The 22,333-nt window shown below is 40.7% G+C and overlaps 1 protein-coding gene across 2 annotated transcripts in view; it reads left to right on the forward strand.

Annotated features, from left to right (window-relative positions):
* Positions 1-22,333, forward strand: part of FYB2 (FYN binding protein 2) — a 116,476-nt gene that overhangs the window by 90,435 nt on the left and 3,708 nt on the right. The window contains exons 10-17 of one of the 2 annotated variants that reach the window (XR_011436334.1): positions 2,374-2,488; positions 2,580-2,620; positions 3,979-4,042; positions 5,105-5,203; positions 9,123-9,151; positions 10,601-10,841; positions 18,652-18,738; positions 21,084-21,177. Coding sequence is in view for 1 of the 2 variants with exons in the window: in XM_070259876.1 (XP_070115977.1) it covers positions 2,374-2,488; positions 2,580-2,620; positions 3,979-4,042; positions 5,105-5,203; positions 9,123-9,151; positions 10,601-10,661; positions 18,652-18,738; positions 21,084-21,177 (590 nt within the window). In the remaining variant the exon portion in view is untranslated. The remainder of the gene's footprint in view (positions 1-2,373; positions 2,489-2,579; positions 2,621-3,978; positions 4,043-5,104; positions 5,204-9,122; positions 9,152-10,600; positions 10,842-18,651; positions 18,739-21,083; positions 21,178-22,333) is intronic. The other variant, XM_070259876.1, reaches the window with a different exon arrangement.

A 22,333-nucleotide genomic window follows, 5' to 3' on the forward strand; every position in this document is an offset into this window, starting at 1 on the left:
GGTACTAATCTTATGGGACCACCATTGCATATGTGGTCCATCGTTGACCAAAACGTCATTATGCAACACGACTATATTATACTTTAATTAAAACTTAAAACATAGTATGGTAACTGTTACAAGACAGATATAGCACATATAGCTTCTAAAGAAATAGAAATGAAAAAACAGAATGAAGAAAAGAGAAGAAACCTCAGTCAATCAAGAAAGAAGAATATGGGGAAGAAATAGAACAAATAAAAAGTATGCAATAAGACAATAGATATAAATTTTAAAATAACAGTAAACACTATAAATTTAATATGTGAAACTCTCTAGTTAGAAGACATATGCATTCAAATCATTCAATATTAAAAAATATTTGAGTGCCTTTTACATGCCCAGCACTCTTCTAGGCGCTAAGAATACAGCAGTAAACAAGAGACAAAAATTCCTGTCCTCAGGGAGGTTACATTCTGATCAGAGGAGACAGATAATAAATACATAAACAATAAAAGATCCACTATGTGGGATGTAGCAAATGTTATGGAAAGAAAATAAAGCAAAGAAAGAGAATTAGGGAAACAGGTGGCGGTAGTGGAAGTTGCAATGTTAAAGTGCTCGTAGATGACCTCAAAGAGCCAAAGTAGATGAGCAAGAGAGCCAAGTGTGTATCTAGGGTAAGAATGTTCTAGAGAAGAGGAAAAGGAAGGCAAATATACTCTGAGGCAAGAGCCTGCTAGATGTGTTGGTGGAAGAATAGGGAAGCCAGTGTGGCTGGCGCAGAGTGACTGAAGGAGAGTGTAGTAGGAGAGGAGGTCAGAGAGATAACAGGGACCAGGGAGTGGAGGGGCTTTTGTAGACCATTGCAAGATCTTTGGCATTTATGCTAAATGAGATTTTTTAAACCAATGAAAGTTTTTAAGCACAAGAACAGAATGATCTGACTTGCATTTTAAAGAATCATCCTGGCTGCTGTCTTGACAGAAGCATGTAGAAGAGTAAATCAGAGACCTGTTAGGAGTGTGTTACAATAATTTAGGTGAGAGGTGATGGTGTCTTGGAGGAGGGCACGGTGGTAGAGTTGTTGAGATGTGTTTGGACTCACGATATAATTTGAAAGTAGAGCTGACCCATGGCTGTGGATTGGAAGTGGGATAGGAGAGAGAGGGGTGTCAAGGTTTTGGACCTGAGTAACTGAAAGGATGGGTTGGCACTTTTTCTTGAGGTGGGGCAGACTTCAGGAAGAGCAAATACACAGAGAGAAACGATGAGTTTGTTTTGGAACATAATATGTTTAGACAACCACGTGGAAATGGTGTGAAGGCTGATGGAGTATCTAGAATTCATGAGAGAGGTGTAAGCTAGAGATGTAAATTTGGGAGTTGTCTGTGTTTTTAAATTGAAGCCATAAACTTTTACATTTGCTTCAGCCAAAAGGAAGGATAAAGAAAGAAAAAAGTTGTCCCAAAATAAAAATTAAGCAACTGTGTTCAGCGTCTTTGTTTTGTGCTGGAGAAATTTACTAATAAGCCTGTAAGAAACAGCAGGACCTCGACGCCTCTAGGAGCTGACATTCATTGAGACAGTTTAGGGCCCATATGCTAGTTGACTTCTTGTCAGGGGATAAAGCATTGTTGCTTGGTTCATTTAATTAACAGACAAGTTAATTTGCTTATTGTTTATTTCTCAGATATATTACTTATTTCTGATTAATAGTTCGTGTCTGAAAATAGGTCTGAATCACCCATACTCCAAATGTTAACCTATTCCAACTGATAAAAAAGTGGCAGTTTTATGGTTATGACAAGTTTACAGCTCTGCAAATAAACCAGCACGTGTATTTAACAGGCTAGCTACTTGTGCAAACAATCCCTATCCATTTTTCAACCTGGCACACTATCTTCTGGCTAATTCCATCACTGGTGAATCATAAAGGTTGACATGTGCTCAATAAACTTGTCTAAGAGTTGTACTTTAAGAAAAAATACCACAAAACTGGATAATGTCATCTGGATGTAGGGCGAGAAGCCCCAGGCTGTGCACTGGAGGCCTTCACAGTTGAGGTCAGGGATCAGAGGAAGAAGAACCATCAAAGAAGAGGGGAGAGCTACTGGTTTACTGGGTAACTAGCACCCTTCCTGAAAATGTGTCCACGCTCACCACAGTCACGTGAGAGCAGGTGTCACTATCATTATCCCAGCTTCAGAGAATCATAACGGGCTCTGCAGGGTGAAGTGCTTTGCCAGACGGCCACACGTACCAAGATTATAATCCAGTTTTAGCACATTTAATCTGCCTTTTCACTACCTCCATTGCCAATGATGTGTGCGAATGCATTTATAGTAGCTGTTGGTGAGATATTCTTCAGGGGCTTCTCTGTTTTCCTTACAGGTGGGTATGTGGAGGCCTTGGAGGTGACTAAAGAAATCCCAGGCCAAGGAGCCTTTCAGCCAAATTCCATCTCAGAGGAGATTTACGATGATGTTGAGTACCCTGGGAGAGAGGGGTAAGCACATTCCAGCCCTTCAGCAAGACGAATGTGATGAGATTTTAAAGGTGCAACAGGGTGACGGTCTTCGTATCTTTCCTCCCCACAGACCGAAGTCAGACTTTGCTAACTCGTTTGCCTCAGATAATGGTAAGTATAGGAAGACATCTGAAACTGTCAGTAGGAGTTTTTGTGGCTGATTAGTGATAAGGCATCTTTTGTATATACATATTTTAATAATACCGATTGGGTAGGGTGAATGTGAGCTAATGCAAGAGGTCCGGGTATGTGCTGATAAATGCATTTAGAATCATGACGGTGAAGATGCTGCTAAGTGGGGGCACTCCTGTGGCATAAAAACAACTTCACTGTGCAATTACTTCCTTCCTGATCTCTTCACAATGCAAGTCTGATTAGAGGAATGCTTTTTCCTTAAAACACTTTCATGGCTTCCCAGTGCTTTTCAGATGGCCCTTACATGCTCTAGAGGCTTGAGAGTTTTGCCCCTAGCTGCCTCTGCAACCTCTTCTCACACTCTACTCAATCTGCATCTTTGAGATCCAGTTGAGCTGACCACCTTTGAGCTTCTCTGACTTGCTTGTCACAGTGTAATCTTCTACTTGTGTGATTCTTTGATTAATAACTGTCATCCCTCCTAGATGGTTACCTTCTTTATGTTTACCATTTTCCCCAGCCCCTCGCATAATGCCAGGCACATGTTAGATATTCCAAAAAATATTTGTTGAGTGAATGAATAAAAAGGCAATGGAGGAGGGATAATCAAATGCTACTCTGGTTATTTTTGTCCTTCTTAGCATGTCAGAATTTTTGACGGTAAAACAATCTTAAAGATCATTAAACACAGTATGCTCATTTCAAAAAGGAAACTGAGGCACAGAGAAGTGACTCTCCTAAGCTCACTGTGTGTGATTCAAGTTCTGAACTTGAAAATCTTTCATTGCCAGAGTAGACTCAAAGTATGTCTGTGTTGGGCTATATATATATATACGGGGGTGTGTGTGTGTGTGTGTGTGTGTGTGTATGTGTGTGTGTCCGACTCCGCTAAAGCCACGCTATGAAGGGAAAGATTACTGAAGATGTGTCTAGGTCTCCATTCCTTCCCCAGCATTCAGCACCACGTCTGACGTTCAGTAGACTTCGATGGTTCCGTATTAAATATGCAAAGGGGGAGGGTAGAAGGAAGGAATTTGTTGATAAACGAACTTTCTTTGATTAAAACTATCAGTCTTGGAATCAGGGGTGGAAACAAATATTAATTTTCATTTGTACATATTTTTATGGAGGTTAGTTATTTTTACCATATGCTCGTAAAAACCTGTGCATGTGTTTCAATAAAAACTACTTAACAGAAAAAGATCAAAGTACCTAGTACCTGGTAGGTATCCAATAATTTTTTTGTTAAATATAAATCCGAATTATTGCCATTATAATGAATGAAAATACTTTTTTTAAATTTCAGAAGAAAATACTTTTTTTTTAATTTTCAGAAGAAAATAGTGAAGAAACGTATGAAGATATCTACAAAGCAAAGAGCAACTACTCAAAGATAGAGTGAGTTTCTCTCTTTCTTGGCTTCATAGTCAATGCTACTTCCTGTTAGTCTAGGAGATTACGAAGGCTCCCCTTCCTGCCCCACCATGTATAGGGAGGATTTGCACAGAGATAGGGGTGATAAGCCATTGTAATACTGCCTGTGACCAACAGGATACCTGTAATTGTGTACAATCTTACGCTATAATTTTTAATCACGTTGCTTTCTCTTTTGAGAAATGTCCATCTCCCAGAGCAGAGGACTTTGATATTGTCTTTGGGAATAAGTGAGAAAGGAGAGGTAAATATCAATAACATGCTTCAATTCTGTACGTGCTTTTTCAGGAAGAAGTCAGTGGTTATGACTTACCTGTGTCTTTGCAAGTTAATAAGACTGTCACTGGGATTTGGGCTTAATTTAATATCTAACAATTCAGTGTTATCAAGAATAATATTTGTTCAAACGGGTATTGTTCATCAAGTTTAGTTATGAGGGCACATTATGGAAAGGAAACAGCTATGGTCAAAAGCAAAAAGTTCGAGGGCTGAAGGCAAAAGAGGGGATCAATGCTGGTTGGGATGGTGTGGGTGTATCATTCTCTCTCCTTACCCCACTAAAAAACCCAAGAGCATATTTGGAAGAATTTAAATCATCAACTGGACAGTCAATGTACCACCCTTGTTGTATTATCATTCTGTAAGTTAAAAAATCACTGACGTGAATTTCAGAAGCCAGGAATTCTTATAATGCATTTCTAGTATATTTTGTACACTATGCTTCCCTGAAGCATCTTCTCTAAAAAGAAGACTTTGCACCCTAAAGTAGAGACCATTTGGAGTAGATGAAAGTTTGTATTGAAATATAATAATTCCCTTCATAGCTGACTGCTGTGTGCTACTTCATGTCGGCTTCTAAACAAAGAAGACGCGCACAGGAGTTGAGAAGGCGTTTTCTTGCTCTTGCTTGAGTGGGCTGTGTTTTGGAAATGAGACTGAAGCCTCTGGTCCTTTTGACTACAATAATCCTCCATCTCTAGCACTCTCTCAAACGCCATGTTATTTATATCCTCTGATTTCTCTTAGTTTAGATGGAAAAGAAGCTCTTAAGAGACTGCAAAGATTTTTCAAGAAAGAAAAGAATAAATTTAAAATGAGGAAAACCAAGTCGAAAGAAAATTTAAGGTAAAAAGTCCTTTTTTATCTCTGTTTCCAGGAGAGAATTAGCAGCCTCGGCCTGGTACTTAGACAGCTTGATGCTCTCCATCCTCTTCCCAGAAACAGTGAAGGGATATCAGAAACCAGAACCCAAGGCCCTGGTTATCACCTATTCCTTCTTGCCAGTTTTTGAGTGAACCAAACCCACAGATACAATGAGAAAGTGACAATGTCCCTTTTGAAAAAATTGAAGAGAAAAGGTTGTAAACAAGGGTAGAGGGAGAGTCTTAATCAAGCAAAGTCGAAAAAGGAAACTTTCCTCATTACCCTTGGCATATATTCCTGTTGACATGACTCAGCATTATGATATTAATTATGTCCCTTTATGCTTTCTTAGCCCTACAAGTTCCAGTGGTTTTATCTGTCTACACTTCCATATTCTAATTTGCCCCTCTTGAGGAGGCAATGTGTGGAGAGGGGAGATGAACATTTCAGCTGAATGGTCTGTGTATCTCAAAGTCTTAGACCTGGAAAGGACCCTCCAAGATCACCCCGGCTAATTAGCAATGTTTGGGAAGGTTACAAATTCACTGGGAGTAGAAAGAGGCGGGAGACCTACATTCTGACTTCTGGTTTCAGTCCTTCCGTTTGCTCGCGTGCAGCCGTGGACAGATCACTTCCTTTCGCACCTGCAGGGCTCAGGTTTCCTTTTGCACGCAGTGAGGGGGAGACTGGCGGGGGGTGTCTGGAGGCCCTTTTCTCTCTAATCTACGGAGATATAGAGATAGAGACAGAGAGCTGTGTTTGATGAGGGTAGGAGACGGTAAAATAATTTGCCCAAAGTCATTACATATATTGACAAGGAATTCTGTTATTCTGCCTTGAAGTTCTTTTCAATGATAAAACCTCAAAGTTATGTGATGGTAAGTCTAGTTGTCTGTTGGATTTAGATCCACCAAGAGACCGAACAGAATATGGGGTTTATCGATTGTAGTCCCGACCACGGAAGAGGAGTGAGTTTAGCTCCAGTGGTCACTGAGACCCGAGGGCTGACCCAGCCTTAGCAGGTCAGATGCTTCTGACAAAAATTATTAGCGTGATCCCGGCAGTCCCTTAAATTGCATCTAGGTAAGATGCCGATGTTTTCAAATGCATTTCCTTTCCTGATCTCCTTTTTCCTAGAACTATTCAGTGACTCCTTATGACTTTTAGAGAAAATATCCAACCCCCTTCCATGGCAAGTAAATACTTTTATGGCGTCCCCCTTCCTACTTGTCCAGCTCCATACCTCACTGAAATTTACTCTCACCACCACCCCATACACACATCCTATGGATCTGACTCTGCCGTGCTGTTTCGTGCCTCCCTGCTTTTAACCGTGACATTCCCTTGGTCTGGAACGCACTGCCCTCCTCCAACCTCCTTTGATTATGGAAGTTCTGTTCTTCTCTTAAAATTAGGTCAAACATACCCCTTCTGGCCCACCTTCCCTGATTCCCTGATTCCCAAACCTGGATTACTTGTCTTTCTTCTGTGTTCCCCTAACATCCTGTGCACATCTTGTAACATCTATTAATACTACTGAGAAACCCTTTTTCTTAGAGCAGAGACCCTCAGGGTAAGAGGAGACGTCCACATTCCCAAGTCCGACCCGCTGCACAAGCTGCCCTGCGCGCGGCCCGCCAGCCGAGCCGCCGTGCTTGCACACCTCTGTGAAGGAGCAGTGCACAACCCGCAGAGAGGGATCTTCCATCTTTACAAAGGTCTATTAAGATTTTTTCCCTTTCACATTGCCAAAATCTGCCTCTCTACTTTAATTTTTCAATTAATAGCATGTAGATATGCCAAGGTGATACAGAATTTTATTTATTTACTTGTTTGCTTCCCTTTGCCGAGCCTTTTGGCTGAGGCTCCTCCGCTGAAGACCAGCTCTTAGGTTACTGCCTCATCTTCAGAAGGAGGTTGCACCCATGCAAATGTGGCATTTAAAAAGAGTACAGACTCCCAATCTTTTCTCGCCCTGCCCCCACTGCCTTTTAGGATCGTCATTAGTAAATTGCCTGATGGAGGCATAAATAAACCAACAATGAAATGCCACCAGCCTTAGCTATGCTGTGAGTTTTACACGGGAATTAAATGGTAAACCTCTTCTCACTCCCTCTGTTCCATATGCACTGTCTTCCTTGCTCTTCTTTAAACGGCCAAGCCCACCTTGGCTTGAGGTCTCCGTATCTGCTGTTCTCTCTCCGGGGAATGCGCTTCCCCAGATATCCGTGTGGCTCCCTCCCTCCCTGCCTCCCTACAAGTCTCTGCTCAAAAGGCCCCTTATCAGTGCAGTCTTCCCTGACAATCTTCTGAAAAATGGCAAACCAACCCTCACCTCCAGCCCGTCTGTCCCCATACCCTGCTCTATTTTTCTCAGTTGCACCTATCTCCATACATTTCCCTACTGACAGAACACAAATTTCCTGTTTTCTGTCTGCCTCACTCTACTAGAATCCATGAGGGCAGGGATTGTGACTGTTTTTTCCACTGCTGTATCTCCAATGAAGAACAGTGCCTGGGACATGACAGACACTCGATAAATACCTGCTGAATGAATAAATGACCTAAAGGAAGGAAATATCACAATAGATTTTTTGTGACCTTGGTTTCTATGTTTAAATAGGAGCTACCAGCACTCTGATCCAATTAAACAAGAGGAAGGGAACTGATGTTAGGAAAGGCTTCCTCGAGCAAGGGACCCTTGAGTGGAGATGCCCAGGATATGTGCTAATAGGCGTGGGGGGCAGCAAGTGCACTAAGTGCTTCCCACGTGCTCTCTCTAATCCTCACAATGACCCGTGAGATGGAAACTTGTTTCTCCATTTCATAGATGGAAGGCTTTGAAAAGTTGAGTCTTGCCCAAGGAAGTAGATAAGTGGCAGAACAGAGAGTCCATTCCAGCTGTCTCTGACTCCAGTGACCATGTTCTTCTTGCCCCCTATCCTGCATGCCACATCCTGACAGCATCCAGTCTGGTCTTACAGACATACAGCAGGGCTCCCTGAGCATCACAGTGTCCCAGGCACATGCACCGAGGTACGCTCACCCAACACAAGGGTAACTCTATAGGCTAGGTGCTGGGATTCTTTAGAAATGAGGGGCTGAGGCTCACAGGACGGTTAGCTGAGCTTCCTGGAGGCGCTGTGCCTTAGGACACTCCTTTATGGTGTTCTTATCAGAGGGTTGTGTTAATTTACTTTTGGTCTCCGTCACTATGCCCAAGCTACTTCAGGACAGAAACTGTGTCTGATCATTTTGTTTACCCAGCACCTGGGCCTGGCCCGTTGTGAGTGTCCCCAGTATACCTGTAGGACTGAACTGAAATTAGTTGCTTAAAATACGTGGATTTTTTTTCTACCGCATCATACTTCCTCACATGTGATCTCCTTAACTGTGAGATTGAGGAGAACCAAACAATCTACCTGAGCCAGACATCCTTTCCCATTTAGCGATGCATCATCTTCCATTTCCGCCTCGCCTGGAATTCTCCCCTCAAGTCATCCCTTTGGCTTAAACATACACACAGTTAGGGTCCAGAGTCTCCAGGGAATTGTTCTCTCTCTCCACACTTATCCCACATCGGATGGATCTAATGGCATCTCGGAAGGTTAGAAGGCAGAGACAGAATCCTGTGGATGGAGAAGAGCAGGGCTGTGGGACAGCCTGAGGTTGTCTAGTCAGGAAGCGGGCACAGGTGATCACTGGGGACTACTAAGCTCATTTTCAAAAGATGGGGGGGTGGTCAGAACAAAGCTGCAGGAAAGGTTTGCTCCACATCTTCGCCTAGAAACATCTGTATCAAGAAACCCAGTCTTCAATGTTATTATTTGAGATGTATCAGCTAACTTTTCTGAACACAGCTTTTGGCCTTAACCCTTTTGTGTCTTCTCTCAATCAACAGTGCGTTTTCCATTTCGCTGCCTGATTTAGGTAAGTGACATTTGCTTTTGCTGACACAAAACTACTCAGCATTAGCAGATTCAGGGGCAGGGAAAGAGAAGAAGTAATCCTTCCTGCATTCCACATCTAATGAAAAATTGATACATCAAAATCAAAGAAAACATTCTACACAACTATAATTTATTTTGGGGAAGATGAGTAACATTTCTCAAGTGCCTACCATATATCAGGCCTCTTAAAATACCAGAGAAATAGACATCACCCCTCTTTAGGGAGGCTCTAGGACCCACATCCCTACTCAGTGCTCCAGGATGTGGGCGGAAGTCTCTGCCTGTTACGTGATACGTACCACACAGCCTCCCGAAGGACTGGACAGCCAGGTCGCTGCGATTACGACGTTAACACGTTGAACAGGATTATGTTGCAGTCCACATACTATTGAATCAAAGATGGTCACTGGCATATTGTTTGCTTTGCTATAAAAATAACAGTGCACATATGAGCACAGTGCCTGACACACAGTATGCTCTCGATACATGTTCAGTAAGTTGAATCTGTCAGTAAAAGAGGGCCATGACTTTTGTTGTTTCTGCTTTTGGTTTGGGGCTCTAGCCATGGTGCTACTTTGATTTCACTTTGACTTGGCAATTCAAATGTATATTATATTCCACAAATATGGGTTTGCTGAACTAAATAACAAATGAAGATTCTATAAACCTGTAAAATCACAGATCTCCCAGAATACCCTTGGTCTGTGTCAAAAGAAAAAAAATGGCCAACTTAGAATAGGCATGCATTGTACTCCCATCCAAATTTATGAATAATTGAATACGAATTATGAATAAATATGCCGGAAGGTCTGAAACTAGTTGAGGTGGTGAATCGCTTGAGCATTATGGAATTCTGTGTGGGGCACCAAGCAAGGAATGCGAATACCCCACACTGAAAATGTCTAATTATGATGACGCACCACGTCAGATTCAACTTTATGCAAGATTATTATAAAGGAGTAGTTGCCAATGGTTTGAAAGAAAAATCATGGGAGAAAAATCAACATTAATATTCTATTAAACTGGTTTCTTCCCCCTAGGAATTAAGGAAAACTCTCTCACTATTCCAGCAGTATAATATTTTTGTTCAGTTCTAAGACGATGGGAACCTAGTCTAAAAATTATCCTTTCAGCACTTCATATTTCTGGAGATCTGCATGAAATAAAATTGGTATAAATATATATATGTGCGTGTGTGTTTGAGGTACTAGGACATCAATTTTTTTAATCTCTCAGTTGAATTTCTTCCCAAATGGAGAATCTTTTTGTTCTTTGATCCTTCCAGCCTGTCTGCATTCTATGATCAGATTTTGATAAAACAGGCTTGGGATGCACCTGGATAATTAGGTAATTGTGCATAATTTAGAAATCCAGCGACTGTATAAACCATACTTAATAATGGACTATTTTGCTCTCATCTTGACCCCAGAACTTAGGTCTCAAGAAGTTATTATCTATGATGATGTGGACATAAACGAAAAAGAGTCCAAGTAAGTCAATTTACCTCACTGGGCATCCCTGCTATTTAAGCCATTTCCTTTGTTAAGCTTTCTTAAATATGATCAGAGGGCCATCTCTTCAGATCCTTGGAGACTGGATGAAAAGTCAACTTGTGATATTTCCCCCACCAAGAAGGGAAAACAATGAAGAACGTAGATGATCTAACAGCGGTAGGTGATTCAAAAATCACTGGAGCTTTGGAATCTATTTCTTTGAATTTAGAGACTCATTTCAGCATAACAAACGCTTATTTAATAACCTCCTATGTACAGGGCAACTTGGAGGCCAGCAGGCGCTCTCTGACAGAACCTCTGTTCTCAAAGACTAAATAACTATAATCTATCAAAAAAGACAGCACCTGCAGCTCATGCTCCGCCTCTGGCTACTTGTTATCTGTCTTTTCCCTCTCAACGAAACGGCTGCAAATAAAGCTCTCGTCTGCTCGTCTTTCCACACTCGTTGCAATTGCTCTTCTGTTCCTATCATACCAGTGAACTTATTTTTGCTAACGTCACTAATAACTTGTTAAATCCAGTGGATACCTTTAAGTCCTTATCTCACTTGGCTTCTCTCCAGTGTCTCAAACTGTGGACTAAGCCATCCTTCAAAGGAAAAAAATATTAGCTTTTCCCCAGGTTTCCATGTTATCATTATTTCCTATTCCTCATCTTTGGCTGTTGTTTGTTTGGTTTTGTGTGTGTGAGAGTTCTAATTCTACCATTCATCTCCTTAAAAATTATGTGTTCCTCAGATTTCCTATTTCAGTTCAGTTCTTCCTTTATATGTTCTTGAATGATCTCGTCCATACCTAGGGCTTTAAGTGTAATCATTATGGTAATAATATCGAAATTTACATTTTGAGGTCAGATTTCTCTCCTCCACTCTAATAAGCCTGCTGGATAACTGTGTGAGACTCAGAATTCCATAATAACTCATAATCTCAACCCTCCCGTCCAAAGATGGCCCCTTTCTTCTAGTCTCTGTGTTCGTGATTGTTGCAGTAAACACGCAGTTGCCCAAACCGAAACCCTAGGCATTGTCCTTGACGGCTCCTTCCCTCCTGCCCTGTGCCTCTTCTGTTCCAATAACCTTCGAAGCAGCCCCACTTCTCCATCCCTACTGCACAGCCACAATGCAGGTCCTCACTGCTTCTCAGACGCGCTACCGCAACAACTTCCTAAATGGCCGCCTCACTGCTACTTCAGTTTATTCTCCAAACTTTCCAAAGGGCAAATGTGATCATGTCACAAAACCTGCCATCCACCAGCTTACAAATGTTCAGTGGTTGTCCATCGCTCCCAGAATGAAATCCAAACTGCTTAGGAGGACATGAAGTTCATTCATGATCCAGCCCCTGGCAAACTCTTGGCCTCACCTGCACTTCCCGCTCACCCACGATTGTTGTGTTCCATCCACGCTATACAAACTGGAGTTCCTCAAACTCAGCAAGCTGTCCAGCCGCTTTAAACCTTCACATTTGTTCCAGACTCATCAGTTCACTCAGCCAATATTTACTGAGCATGTACTGTCTGCCAGGCATTGAGTATAAAGCAGTGAACAAAACAGATATAATTCCTGTTCCTGCCTGATTGGAGAGACGGAGAAATAAACAAAAAATAAATATATAATTACACGTTGGAATTTGGTTGCTTTGAATACTTTGAAAGAGAGTGGACATAGGGTGTGTGTGTTGGGAGGAGATTAATAGTCATTTTAGAGTAGATAGCTGGGAAGGCCTCTCCAAGGAGATGAGAATTTAAGAACAAAAGAATGGTTCTACCTGTAACACCATTTGCCATGCATTTTGCCTGGTTAACTGTTTTATCCCTCATTATTTAAAAGTGAATTCAGACTTTTACTGCTGTCCTTATCCGTTTGGGTTAGGTACCCTTTTTTATCAGAACATTTTTCTCATAGTTGTAGTGTCTTATTTCTTGCCGGTCTCCCCCTCTAGATGGGAAGTCCCTCAGGTAGGGACGATGGCTTCCCCACTGTATCATGTGGCCTCATACCAGAGCAGTTTCTTAAATCAGTTGACGAAGAACCTGCTGAGAAATATGTGCAAAATAATCTGGAAGCTCAGAGTAGGCAGCCATTTCCTATTGCATAGGATTTAAGGGATCAGAAAAGTGTCTGTGCCAAGTTGAAGCAGGAAGGATGGGTAACATTTTGACAGATGGGGACTAGGGATCAAGAAGAGAGACAGAGGGGAGGGTAGGCAGGTGCGGGGGGGGGGGGAGGGGTGTGCACAACTTTGTAAATAGAAACACGTGTGTTTGGGTATTTTCATTGGACTGTGAGGCACATACTCAGGAAAGAGAGTGTTACAAAGCAGGAAATATAATTTGGCATGAGATGGAGAAGGGCCCTGGAATATCAAATTAGAGTTAAGAATGTATTCTTTTTCTTAAAAATAAATTGTATGATTTTTATAAAAATCAAAAGAAAGCAAGAAACATATGTAAGTTGTAAGGCATGATAAAATAAATTCCCCCGGACCCATCAGTCAACTTCAGAACCAGGACATAGCCGATGCCTTGGCTTCTCTACTTTGCACGCATCCCCTAGCCTCTCTCATTGCCTTTCCCCCAAAATAACCACTCTCCTAAACTTTATGACTTTCATTTCCTGTTCAAAACAAAAATGGTGTTATCAAACACAGATGACAAAAATACATTCTTCATTTGGAGTTTGAACATTATAAATATGGTATCATGCTATATATAGAACTGGGCAACTTCTGTTTTTCACTCATAAAATCTGTCCCTTTTTTAACACTTGTAGTTCACTTATTTCTACTGTTCTGTGATATTCCATTGTACGTATATACCAGAGTTTATCCATTCTCTTGTAGGTGGGTATGGGGGCAGCTCCAGATTTTTTGCATTTAGGAACAATAACGCTACAAGTATTTTTATTCATGTGCCCTGTGAACATGTGTAAGAATTTTTATAGGAGATATATATATACTTAGAACGGGGAAGAAATGCAAATTATATTGTTTTCCAAAGTGGCTGCACCAATTTACATTTTACCCAGCAGTATACACAGGGAGAATTGATTCACATTCTCAGCAACACTTAGCACAGAAAGAATTCTTACATTTTTGCCAATTTAGTGGATATAAAACGCTACTTCATTGTGATATTAATTTGCATTACCTTCATTACTAACAATGTTGAACGCCTTTTCATATGTTTATTCACCATTCATATCTTTCCTTCTAAAGAAGACCTGTTCATGGCTTTGCCTGTTTTCTCTCGGGTTCCCGGCCTGTTTCTCTTCCTTTGTAGACAGGAGTCTCTGCACTCGAGATGCTGCTCCCTTGTCACTTGTGTTGCAGATATCTTCTCGCACTTTGCAGTGTGCCTTTTCAACTTCCTTTCAAGTCTTCTGACGAATAGAAATTCTTAACTTTAACATATTTGAATTTCTCAATTTTTCCTTTATGATTGCTGCTTTCCGTATCTTTGAAAGAAATCTTTATCCCTAGGTCATGATAGTGTCCCATGTTTTCTAAAACTGTTAAAGCTTTGCCTTTTACACTTAAACCTTAGATCTATCTGGAACTGATTTTTGTATTTATAGTGAAGGAGAGATCCAATTAAATTTTTTCCCATATGGATAAATGTCCTAGCATGAATAATTGAATAGTTCCTATTTTCCCCATTGATCTGGAATGCCATCTTTGTCATAGCAAATTTCCATCTATCTGAAGGTCTGTTTCCCTGCTCTCTATTCTATTCCAGTGTCATTTCTATGTTAACTGCATTGTGGTCTGCAAAAGTATTTAATATGATATTCGTACGCTGTGAAGGTAGTTGACACCAGTACTTTGACACGCTGAGTCATGATTCATGCACAGCATATGGTCAGTTTTTGCAAATGTTCCATGTGCACTTTAGAAAAAAGTGACTTCTCTCATTGTTTGATACAGGGCTCAATTTCTATCCTTTAAATCCTTTAAATTAAACATGAGTTAATCCTCTTGTTAAAATCTTCTGTAGATTCATGAATTTTTAGATGCTTGATCCATCAATATTTGAGAGAAATGGGTTGAAATCTCACACAAAGATGGTAGATTTGTCAGTTTCTTCCAAAAGTTCTATCATCATTTTTTGCTTTATATATTCTAAGGCTCTTTTATTAGTTGCATACAAAATTAAAACTATCTTCTAGTGAGCCGTTTCTTAACTGTGTTTTAGACATCTCTATCCCCAATACTATTAATAACAAAAATAACACTTATATAGTTCTTACTGTGGGTCAGTCACTGTTTCATACATTTAATATATGTTAACTCTTTCACTCTTCACAACAATCCTCTGAGGTAGATGCTATTATTATACAAATTTTATAGAAGAGAAACTGAGGCACAGAGGTTAAGTTACTCACCCAAGCTCACACAGCTAGTAAGTGATAGAACCAGGATTCCAACCCAAGCAACTGGACTCCCAATCTAATCTCTTTACTACTACACCATGCTATATCTCCTAGAGATGCTCTTTGTCTTAAAGTCTAATTTGCCCAATATTAATATACCTACTTGGCCTTTCTTTTAGTTAGTATTTGCCCAGGATACATTTCTGATCCTTTACTTTTCTATTTTCCATATTCTCATTCTCTATGTCTCCCATAAATTCCATAGAACTGAATTTGGCTTTTTAAAAGTCCAATATGACAATCTGCCTTAACTCCTACCTTGCCCTTGATCTAAGGTTCAATCTTCTGAAATATTTGTGGTGCTGATACTAGCATTTTCCTCAGGACAAATGTGCCTTTTGTGCTTGCATGCTGCTTACTGCTGCTCTCTGTTCTGGTTTCAGCTTATTTGGTGGGGGTACAATGGGTAGTACTTACTCTAAGTGTAAAGGATAGCAATTTGTTAAAACAAAACAAAACAAAAAACTTTTATCCAGGATCTCGTCGTTTTGTATTGGGAGGGCTCTTTCAGAATTTTCTTCTGCCCTACTGCCAAATGTCCAGAACCCTGAGCAAGAGGAGAATATAACCAGAGTCACACTTCAGGAAGAGTAACCCGACCCTTCTACAGAATGTTTTGAGAGAAAGTCAGAAACAGAACATATGTTAGAATATAGTTACTATTGCTCAGGCGAAAGATGATCAAAATGCATTCTAGGGCAGTGAAAGAAATGAAGGAGAGGGGAAGATATTTCAGGGGAGAACTTAAGAGGATTTTATTAAATTGTAAACTCCTTTGGTAGAAACCAGATCCTCTTCATCCCTGTTATCCAGCTCCAAATATAGCACTTAAGACATGGGAGGTACGCAAGGAATATCTTCTGACTAAATGATATTTAGCTCTGTTATACACTGACCAATTTCTTTTTCATGTGATAGAGTAAATCTTTAGTAGTTTGGCCTCACAGAAACCAATTATTAAAGGCATTTGTAGCAGGCAGACCATAGATGGAAAGTAGCAGAATTTGGAATGAGAAGAGAGAAGGAAGATGATACCCGAGTTCTTCTAAGCTTGCCTAGTCTGCATGTCATGTCTTGGTAGGGGTTAGATGAAGGGGTAGCCTATACAGCTCTGGACTAAATTGCTGCTAGGTGATCCAGACTTCTCTTTACATTTCACATCCTTTTGTTCATTAGAACATCGGCTAGAGTCAGTGAGGGCAGGAAGAAGGAGGCATCTGGGAAAGGACACAGGAACTGCTTCCACAACGTGGCCCCAGCGGGCCCCGCGGCATGTCATCTTACCTTTCTGAGCCTCAGTTTCTTAACCTTTAATACAGCAATAACAATCCCCATCCTGCCAAATTCATTACGTTCTCAAACTGGATCCCTAGAAAAGCTAAAATAAGTTGACAAGGAGACAAAGTTGACCATAATGTTCATGTGGCTAGCACGAGTATACAATGGTATGCTCTCCCTGAAAGAATAATTTGGCAATATGTATCCAGAATCCCATGAATTTCACTTAAGCCAATAATTCCACTTCAAGCAATTATCTCTAATGAAAAAATAAAGGAAAAATAAAGAAAAAATTTTATGTTCAGAAATGTCTATCTCAGTGTTATTTATAAAAAGGAGATGCTTAAAACCACCCAACTATCAAATATGTAGTACTTTGCTAAGTATATTATGGTGTAGCACTCAACATAACCATTTAAATACATGCTAAATATGTACTAAGTAGTTTCCAGTGACGTGGAGAAATGCTTATACTTATGATGCAATTGAAAAATAGCAAAGTGCAAAACTATATGTACAGTATCATCTCAACTCAGTTTTAAAAAGTGCTTGGAAACATGTTTAGAAGGAAACTTGGATGTCGTTGAGAGGTCAGATTATGCTTCTTTTATCTCCTTTTCACTTCTGCTTCCAATTGTTGAAATACTCAGGATAGACTGGTTTACAATCAGCAAAGAAAACAAACTTTTCAGAAAGCACGCATTTGTTCTGCCTGCCCCGTAGTCATAGCTCCTTGCACACAAGCGCGTGCCTGAGGTTCTCCGTGAACACTCGCTAGATGCCTGCATTGTGCTCACCTCGTGGGCCACACACTGGACTATCCGTTTGAATCCCAACTTCTGGGAAGCTAAAGTGGAGAGAGGAAACAAGTGACCATCGGACAGTTAGAAAAGGAGTGATTGCTGAGCTCCTTGCTACAGACTCTGAAGGCGACAGACATTGAGAAGAGACAGGGATGGCAGATCCCTGGGCGAGGCCCGAAAGGCTTCTGAAATCCTACCCTAAGCTCATCTTCGATGCTGCTCAAATGCTGAGTCCTTGACACTCTGTTGGACACTTATGACTATAACCTGAAGGGAATCGTGACACAGTGTCTCTGAAAATCTCAAAAATTCCTCTGACGTAACATCCCTGTGGTTATGATTTACCCACTGAAGCGTTATTGAAGTGTTCGGGTGTGCAGACACCACAGACATACAGCTGAGTGACGGCGTAGGGTCCTGTTTTGCTCATATCAATGACGGACATATTGGTCACCTTGTCATGCCAGGGAAGAAATGTGTTGAAGAAGCAGGCATGATGAAAGACCAAAGACTTTGGAGTCAAATGTACCTGGGTTCATAGTCACTGTTTCCGTGACCATGACAAAATACCCAGTTCTCCGATCGTGCATTTCTTTTTTGTTTTGTTTTGTGAGGAAGATTGGCCCTGAGCTAACATCTGTTGCCAATCTTCCTCTTTTTGCTAGAGGAAGCTTGTTCCTGAGCTAACATCTGTGCCAATCTTCCTCTATTTTGTATGTGGGATGCTGCCCACATAGCTTGATGAGCAGTGCATAGGTCTGCACCGGGGATCCGAACCTGTGAACCCTGGGCCACCGAAGCAGAGCACATGAACTCAACCACTACGCCACTGGGCCGGACCCCATGCATTTCCTACTTTGTAAAATTACCTGGATGACTATTTTAAAGGATGGCTACAATGCTTACCGTGAAAACCAAATTAGTTATCATATGTAAAGTACCCAGCCTAAGACTTGACACAGAGGTGCTCAAAAAGTGTTCATGCTATGAGACCCTCTCCCCTCCCTGCCATGCTCTTCTCCTAATGCCAAACACTAGCTGGATCAGTCTTGTCTCACAGTGAAGGGATAGATATTGTTCATGTCTTAGAGGCAAAGAAACTGAGGCTCTGAAAGGAAAGGAAGTGTGATTATAAGCAGGCTGATCTCTTGCTTCTGGTGTCAAACTTGGATCCCTACAGACCAGAGGTCAGCAAACTATGGCCTGTTGGCCAAGTGCTGCCAGCCACTTGTTTTTGTAAATGCAGTCTCAACAGCAGAGTTAAGTAGCTACCGTGGAGGTGTATGGCTTGCAAAACCTAAAATATGTACTATCTGGCCTTGTCATAGACTGTCAAAATATACTCCTAGATGACTTTTAAATTTTTTGTAAAACATAATTGCCCAAAAAGTACTGATGGTTCCACGATGTTTTAGTTCCATCTTAATTTACTTGCTCAAAATATTTTTCTCCTCAGAGATGAAGATAAACTAAAAGCTTGGAAGCCCAAGTTTTTGATACCAAAGGAAAAAAAAGAGAAGAAAGGTGCTGAAGAATCAGAAAGGTAGGCACACAGGTGCACTCACGTTACAGCTTATCTCCTGCACTTTGTACCTCTTCCTAGCTGGGCGGCCTGGGGCAAGTCATCCAATTTGATTTTCAGGTTCCCCATCTAAAAAATGAGAATAATAACGTCTACATTATAGCACAGTTGAGAGGATTAAAAGAGATAAAGAATATGAAAACGTAAAGTGTCACAAACATTTATCTTCATCATTACCGTCTGCTTTTGGTGGATGGGGAGTGAGGAAAGATTTCAAGCCAGCCCTTAGCAAACGATGAAAAACTTCTAGCCTTTTAGACTGTAAGAACATTTTCTCTGTAAGATACAACTTAAATAATACACCAATTTGAACTTAAACGAAACTTTGAGAAGAGAAACCAGATATATAGTAAGACTGATTTCCCTAAATTACAGTATAATTCTGGTTATGACTACATTAGTGTTAAAACTTTTAAAAAATGTTTTATCAAGATCTAACCTTCATTCATGCGATTCGGGCTCCCCGCTGGCTGTTGGGGAGGTGATGGTTTTTGCTGTCTCAGACGGTTACTTAGAGCTCTGTGCTGCTGCTGTCCTCTCCTCAGCAGCCAGGGCGTGGGGCGGGATCTGAGGCACCTTAACAAACGCGTTGGGGAAATCCTTGTGTAAAAAGTCACCGAGCTAGGAACACTGTGGGGTCTGTCTGCTCTGGGAAACCTGTCTAGAAAAGACCCACAGGAGCACCCCCAACAAGTCAGACATGTCTATACCAAATTTAAACTCAGAGGACAGCATAGGATGGCCCTTCCCTTAAATTTATCTTCTTTAGGTTTAGACTTGATGTAATTTATTTTTCCCACGTTGGAAAGGTATATTCAGAGACTAGAAAAGCATCTTTCCACCTGAAAGATCATGCTTTTACATACCTTGGCATAGCATAGCAAAACAGAATTCCAAGAGAGGAAACATCAGTGAAGTTTCTGTCTGCCCCTCCCCCAAAAGCTTTTTAGTATTTTAATGACTACGTCTAAGTCTTTTTAGGAAACAATTTCCTAGTGCTTTTTTAACTTCTTACAACAAACTGACGTGATAGTTTACTTCTATTCTCAACTGAGTGAATTGAAAATGCAACATTGAGGCTATCATTGTTCCTGTAGATTGATGCATCAATTTCTCTGTGCTCTTTGTTCCTTTTTCAGTGGTTTCTACCATCACTTATTCTGTCAATAAGAAATGCTTTCTACATTAGTTCAGTCCTTTCATTATCCCTTTATTAATCAAAGATGATGACAAGTTTTCAGAGAAGTTGGGGAAGACTATCCCAGGTATGAAAGACATGGAAATGAGAACCCACCTTCTGAGGTGTTCCATGTGGAAAAGGCAGCTGGAGAGGAAGACCGGGGCCAGATTCTAAAATGCCCTGCATACCAGGCTAAGGAATGTGACTTTATCTTATAGGCTGTCAAGACAGATTGAAAGGTTTTAAGAGACATGATCAATTAATTTTTAGAAAGATGACTCTGGAGGCAGGTATGAACATGATTTGAGAAAGGAGAGGCCAGAGGAGGATGGCAGTACGGGCAAGAGTGAAATATGGCAGTGGCTGGAATCCTGGACAGAATGAAGCAGATGTAGGAGACACTGCTGAATAAAACAGACAGGACTTGCTTGACTTTCTTCCATCTGTCAGTTTTTTAAATTGCTAGACAACAGCACAAGCCCACGTTAGAGCAGGGGAGGAGCAGGGAGGAGGGAGAGGAGCACCGGCCTCTGCTGCAGGGCTGTCCACTTCTACGTGCTAAAGATTTTGCGCGTTTTGTGGATCTTGCTTTATTTTCTTAATTCTCTCCTTCTCCAAGTGATTCAGCAAAGGACAGTGCTGTGATTGAGGCACACAGATTTGTGATTCCCCAAATAGGTTTGAAAACTTGGCAGACCACAAGAGAGAAGCCATTTATTCTTACTGTTTTCCATTAAGTAATCTGAGAGTGAGTAGGAAGATCTAGAAATTTCCTAAGTTTTTTTTTAGACAATTTTTTTAGACAATTATGCTTCTAAGTTTGCTTCAGAGAAGTTTCTAGTTTAACCAACTTGGTTTTATTCCAAATTATCTTGCTATCAAAAAAAGACTTTAATTGTAGGGAAGAGTGATTGGTATTACCCTGTCCAGTTGTTTGACAATCTGCTCCAGAGATGTGTATGTATATACATATACATGTACATGTATATACATACACACATTTTATATAAAATTATACACGCAAAATTGTACTTGAATTTATCCTGAAATAGAGTGGGTTGATAGATTTAGAAACTTAAAGAGTGTTATGATGGTACATTTAACCCTACTGCATATTTCTTGCCAGTTTATCTCCTAGAAATTTCTTCAGACCTAAGAAGCAAAACTTAGAAAAGAACAGAATGGAAAGAGAAGAAAAACTTTTTAGAGAAAGATTTGAGGTAAGCTCTTCTCTAAAGGTAAAAATTAGCAAGATTAAAGGCTGGGCATTTCTATTTTTAAAGATTCTGTAAGGGTGTTGCACCTCTGCCTCTCTGGGATAGACAGAATCTCTGACTTAGCTGATGTTTGATTTTTTCCTGATGTATTTCTACATTCTGTATTCTCAGGCCTTTGTACATGCCCTTCCCTCGGCCTGGAAAAGCTCCTATGTTCTTTAAAGCTCTGTTCAAATGTCACCCGCTCTTCCCTAACCCGTCCAGGCAGTTATTCCCTCAGCGTATTTTATGTATCTATTATACTCATATCTGTCATTACAGCATGTACGTGTGTGTGTGTATTCTGAACTGAACTCTTGAGTCCCTTTTGAAGGAGAGATTTTTGTCTCATTCAAGCTCCCCAAATCAAACTGGACACACAGTGTTCAGTGAATGAACGAATGAATGAAGCATCTGAACCTCCTTGACTACCACTTCTGTCATTGAGTCCATGGAGCATTTTTCCGTAATTCCCAGGTTCAAATGGTCCTCCCTTCTGATTTCATAAACTGTCACACTGAGAATTTCTTAATTTAAGAAACATATATTGAATACTTCCCACGTACCAGACACGGGATTGAGAGAGAGAAAGTTGTGCATCCTGCTCATAAAATGTGTCCAAGTCACTACTGTGCCTAAAATCTTTCCCAAATTCCCCATTGCCAAATGGATAAGGATTAAGTTTCTTAACACGGCACATAAAGCTCTTCATGTCATGACCTTTGCTTGTCTTTCTGGTTTTATTTTCTGCCATTCTTCACCTTGCACTTTGTGCTTCAGCAGCAAACTGCTCGTTTCCATCCCTTGAATGAACATCCACTGCTGTCCTTGTCCTGACACTCCTTCCTCTAGGCATTTACTTGGTCTGTTTCAACTGTCTCGTATACAGAACTCTTGCTACTTTTTTCCATCTGACTGGCTCTTGTTCATTTATCAAGACCCAGTGGGTGCATCTCCTCTCCTCCAGGAAGACTTACCCACACCTGCCAATTAAAGAAATTACTCTTCCTCTATATACCTGAGCAAACCTCTGGCTAATCACAGAACATGAACATTATTGTAATTTTATGTTCATCAATTAAACTAGGAGCTCCCAGGGGACAAGGGTTGTATTGTCTAT

Source organism: Equus caballus, chromosome 2 (assembly GCF_041296265.1).
Source record: "Equus caballus isolate H_3958 breed thoroughbred chromosome 2, TB-T2T, whole genome shotgun sequence".
In the NCBI taxonomy this organism is placed as follows: Eukaryota; Metazoa; Chordata; class Mammalia; order Perissodactyla; family Equidae; genus Equus; species Equus caballus.